Raw genomic sequence first — 3,987 nt, 5'->3', positions numbered from 1 at the left:
GACAGAGGAGGGAGGGGCGGGGAGGCTCTTCCCGTGCAGCGCTTCAAGAGCTGACCTGCGTCTGACCTCAAAGTGCACGAGAGACCAACTTCAGCGTTGGCTGCGATTTTGAAGCTGAAATCGCGTTCGGTGTGAACGCAGCATTAGAAATTCAGATTTTAAATTACTAACTTACAGTATATTTTCACCCTGCGTCTCCAAACAGGGATCTCAAAGATTGTTGCAGGATCGCAATCTGGCTRCTTAAAAGAAGGTCGATCCACAACAATATTAGACTGGTAATGGACTTAACTGAATATATGTCTTTATTATTTTCTTAGACTTTTATAAAGCCTTCGACTCTCTGGATCACAAATTTTTATTTTCAGTTCTTGAACATTTAGGTTTTGAAGAAAAATTTATTAATTTAATAAGAGGTCAATATCAAAATATTAGTAGTTGTGTAAATCTACCTAAAYGCACTTCTTCAAGATTTAACATTAATGTTGGAATTCCTCAAGGGTGTCCTATTTCCCCATACCTTTTTATCTTAGTTGCAGAAATGTTGGCAATCTATCTAAAAAACTGTCCAGACATTTTGAAATTAGACATGTTTGGTACAGATGCTGTCCCAAACAGCTTAAGTAAGACTATCAATCAAATGAACATGAACTTCATTTGGAGAAYCAGACCACACTACCTAAAAAAAGCTGACATCGTCAAAGAAATTAAAGATGGGTGTCTGAAAGTAATTGATTTTGAGTGTCTTAATTGAACCCTAAAGATTAATTGGTTGAAATCCTGGATAAAAAWCTGAATTATTTTGGTATTGTGTCCGCAATTATGTTTTTAACAAAACATGTGGTTTAAAACTAAAAAAATGGACTGTACTTAAATAGCATCTTTCGATCCATCCAGGACACTCAAAGCACTTTACACCAACAGACATTCACCCATTCACACACTGATGATGGTAAGCTACATTGTAGCCACAGCTGCCCTGGGGCACACTGACAGAGGCGAGGCTGCCACACACAGGCGCCACTGGACCCTCTGACCACCATCAAGGTGGGTAAGGTGTCTTGCCCAAGGACACAACGACTGAATTGACTGGACGGGGATTGAACCGGCGACCTTCCGGTTCCAGGACGGTTCCTCTAACCACTCCTCCACCCCAAAAACTAAAACTACTACTTCTAACTGATTTCATTATATACAAATTGCCCATTAAACTATCAGAGTTACATAAACAAGTGTAGCTATACTGGAAAATGCTCCATGTACATAATTACTCACCACACTGCACGATATATGGAATAACAGGTTCATACTATATCACAATAAATCATTATTTTTACAAAGATTGGATGGAGAACAACATTTGGTCTTTTGTTCATGGATACTAATGGTTACATATTAAACTATGATCAATTTTGTGTGAAGCATAAATTCTATCCCCCCAAAATGGACTTTACCAGATTATTTAAAGCATTACCAAAACAATTTATTAGTCAAACTCAAAATATAACAGCATTTCATCCCATAACCCCACAATTAGCCACTCTATCTATTAATGGTNATTGTGTCACTTCACTTTGCACAGACAAGTATTAAGTCATGAGAAGAAACCTTGGTAAAATTTTCTCTTATAACTTGGTTATAAGAAGTGTAAGATAAGTTATTTGCATAAATAACCGTCTCTTACACTAAAATATCTCTAAAACAACAATGACAATAGTGTCCTTTCAAAAACTGGTAACAGCTCCCAACATGACTCTTGACAGCCTCTTACTTCCTTCAAATGTTTTGTTTTCATCCAGCAGAGTTGGATTTTAATGCTTGATCCATGTTTTCCCCTGATTAAACACCTTAAAAGGTGGGGGAAAAATAACAACTGTGCAGTTTGGGTCCTGCTAAATGTTGCTTATGACTCTTAATTTGGGGTTTGGTTAATAATTAGACTCAGTTTATTGTCATTTAAAACTATTACATGATGAGAGGGAAACCAAGAATTTGGTTTGTGCTACTATGACAATACAACAAAATAAGCAATAAAACTACGTAGATAAAAAATAAAATAGTTGATCACAGATAAATTCAATAAAGCAGGATCTCATCTTGTAAGAAAATTCATATTCAGTAAACTGAAGTCGATATTAAAACACCATTGTTAAATAAATTGATTTGTAGAAGGAATCAAAGTACCATACAACACCAGAATTCTGGATCTGAGTGTGTTTTATTGTCACTCAAGCTGACAGGAAACCAAACCTGCCAGAAAACCATGAAGTTCATATACATACGTATGCACTGTATATATCCACCTTCTTCAATGCCTGTGTTTGCCCCCTACTGACCTACGGCTGAATCACAGGCATTCAGACAAAATCCTCAGCTACTGTCATCACACCGGTTGATTATGTGTTGTTGTCACATATTTCGGACATGTAACTAATCTATATCAATCAAAACATAATAGATTAAACTCTGTCAACATTACAAAAAGGAAAACCTAAGAATATAGTGTTGTACTTTTAACATCAGTACTAACCTCTAATAACTTTCAGTTTCTTCAATCTAATGAAATAAGTAAACAAATTCTACACAGGGCTTTGATTTACTTCGAATTTAATATTTTTGACTGATGATGATGAAATGTCCCATGAGCCTTTGCTACCCAAGTGTACATTAATTTTTCTCCAAGTGCACAGGCTAAAACAAACAAACAAACAAACAAACAAACAAATGAGACATGGGCCACCTCACTGGCAGCGAGCTTAATTATACAAAAAAAAAATAAATAAAGGACTTTAAAAGTATTTGTATTTCATGTATTACAGTACTGCATTCGGCCCTCTCCTCTCCAGGAAAAAGTTTGAGCATTTAACAAATTTAACAAAATCTAACAATTGCCTAAATTAAATAAATTTAGTTGTGAATAGAAAACCAGTCTGAATTTAGTGGGCTTCAGTAAGCTGGTTGTTGTAGCTACTGATTGTACAAGACTTCAGGTCAATTGCAAAAACAATTTTTTAAAAAGTGGCCAATGTCAGCTTCTTAAAATCAATCAGTAGATTAACTGGTCTATCTGTATTTAAATACTTAGGTTGGTTTAATTAGTTTGTTTTCCTTGCAGTCCAGCATGTAAAATCGAAGTACCTGAGCGTCTGACAGTGAGTTACGAAGCTTTGGTCAGGAATGCACTCGCCGATCGCTGCGTCTCTGTTCCTGTCCGTGAGGCCACGGACGCAGAGATTCTGCTGGTCCACAGGTCAGAACTGATGGAGCTGTGTTAGAGTTCATGAAAAGGAAAGAAATGAGCTTATTCCTGTTCTAACAGTGAGGAGTACCTGGAGGCAGTGAAAAAGACTCCTTATATGACTCTGGAGGACCTGAAGGAATTCACCCGTCAGTACGGAGACGTCTACTTCCACCCTGTCAGTCCCACACTCGGTGTCCAACATCTGTCCACAACAGACCTTCAGTTTGTGCTGATCTCTTTGTTTCCTCTTGGTAGAACATTTATCACTGTGCCAAGCTGGCTGCAGGCTCTGCGCTGCAGCTGGTGGACCATGTTGTGACTGGGCGGGTCAGGAATGGGATGGCTCTAGTCAGGTGAGACTGGGAACCAGGAAGAATATCTGTTTTTCATGCTCTAGCTCAGGAGTCTGCAACATTTACAATCAAAAGAGACATTTCTGCCCCCTGATTCACTAAGAAAAATATGTCCTTAGTCGCAAAATGTGCTACAACTGTGATGATCAACTGGTGGCCCGTGGGCCAGTTTGAGTTCTTTGAAGGGGGCGTTTTCAGCCAGTGTAAACAGACATTATAAAACAAAACATATCCATTGAATTTTACAATTTATCATTATTTCTACATTTTGGGACAAAATAAAAGACCGTATTTATGTAAACAAACAAAAAATAATAATTAAAATATTTAACTTATACCGAATTTAATGAGAAATAAAACATTAAACCACGCAGAAATATGGTGTTCCCCCCC

General features: G+C 37.4%; 1 protein-coding gene across 3 annotated transcripts in view; it reads left to right on the top strand.

Annotated features, from left to right (window-relative positions):
• LOC106523411 (histone deacetylase 10) overlaps positions 1–3,987 on the top strand; it is a 15,240-nt gene that overhangs the window by 2,220 nt on the left and 9,033 nt on the right. For all 3 annotated transcript variants that reach the window (XM_014016810.1, XM_014016812.1, XM_014016813.1), the window contains exons 2-4: positions 3,116–3,250; positions 3,320–3,416; positions 3,497–3,594. In XM_014016810.1, coding sequence (XP_013872264.1) covers positions 3,116–3,250; positions 3,320–3,416; positions 3,497–3,594 — 330 coding nt within the window. The remainder of the gene's footprint in view (positions 1–3,115; positions 3,251–3,319; positions 3,417–3,496; positions 3,595–3,987) is intronic.

Source organism: Austrofundulus limnaeus, unplaced genomic scaffold, assembly GCF_001266775.1.
Source record: "Austrofundulus limnaeus strain Quisiro unplaced genomic scaffold, Austrofundulus_limnaeus-1.0 Scaffold156, whole genome shotgun sequence".
NCBI classification, from domain to species: domain Eukaryota; kingdom Metazoa; phylum Chordata; class Actinopteri; order Cyprinodontiformes; family Rivulidae; genus Austrofundulus; species Austrofundulus limnaeus.
This window is presented reverse-complemented; position numbering and strand designations above follow the sequence as displayed.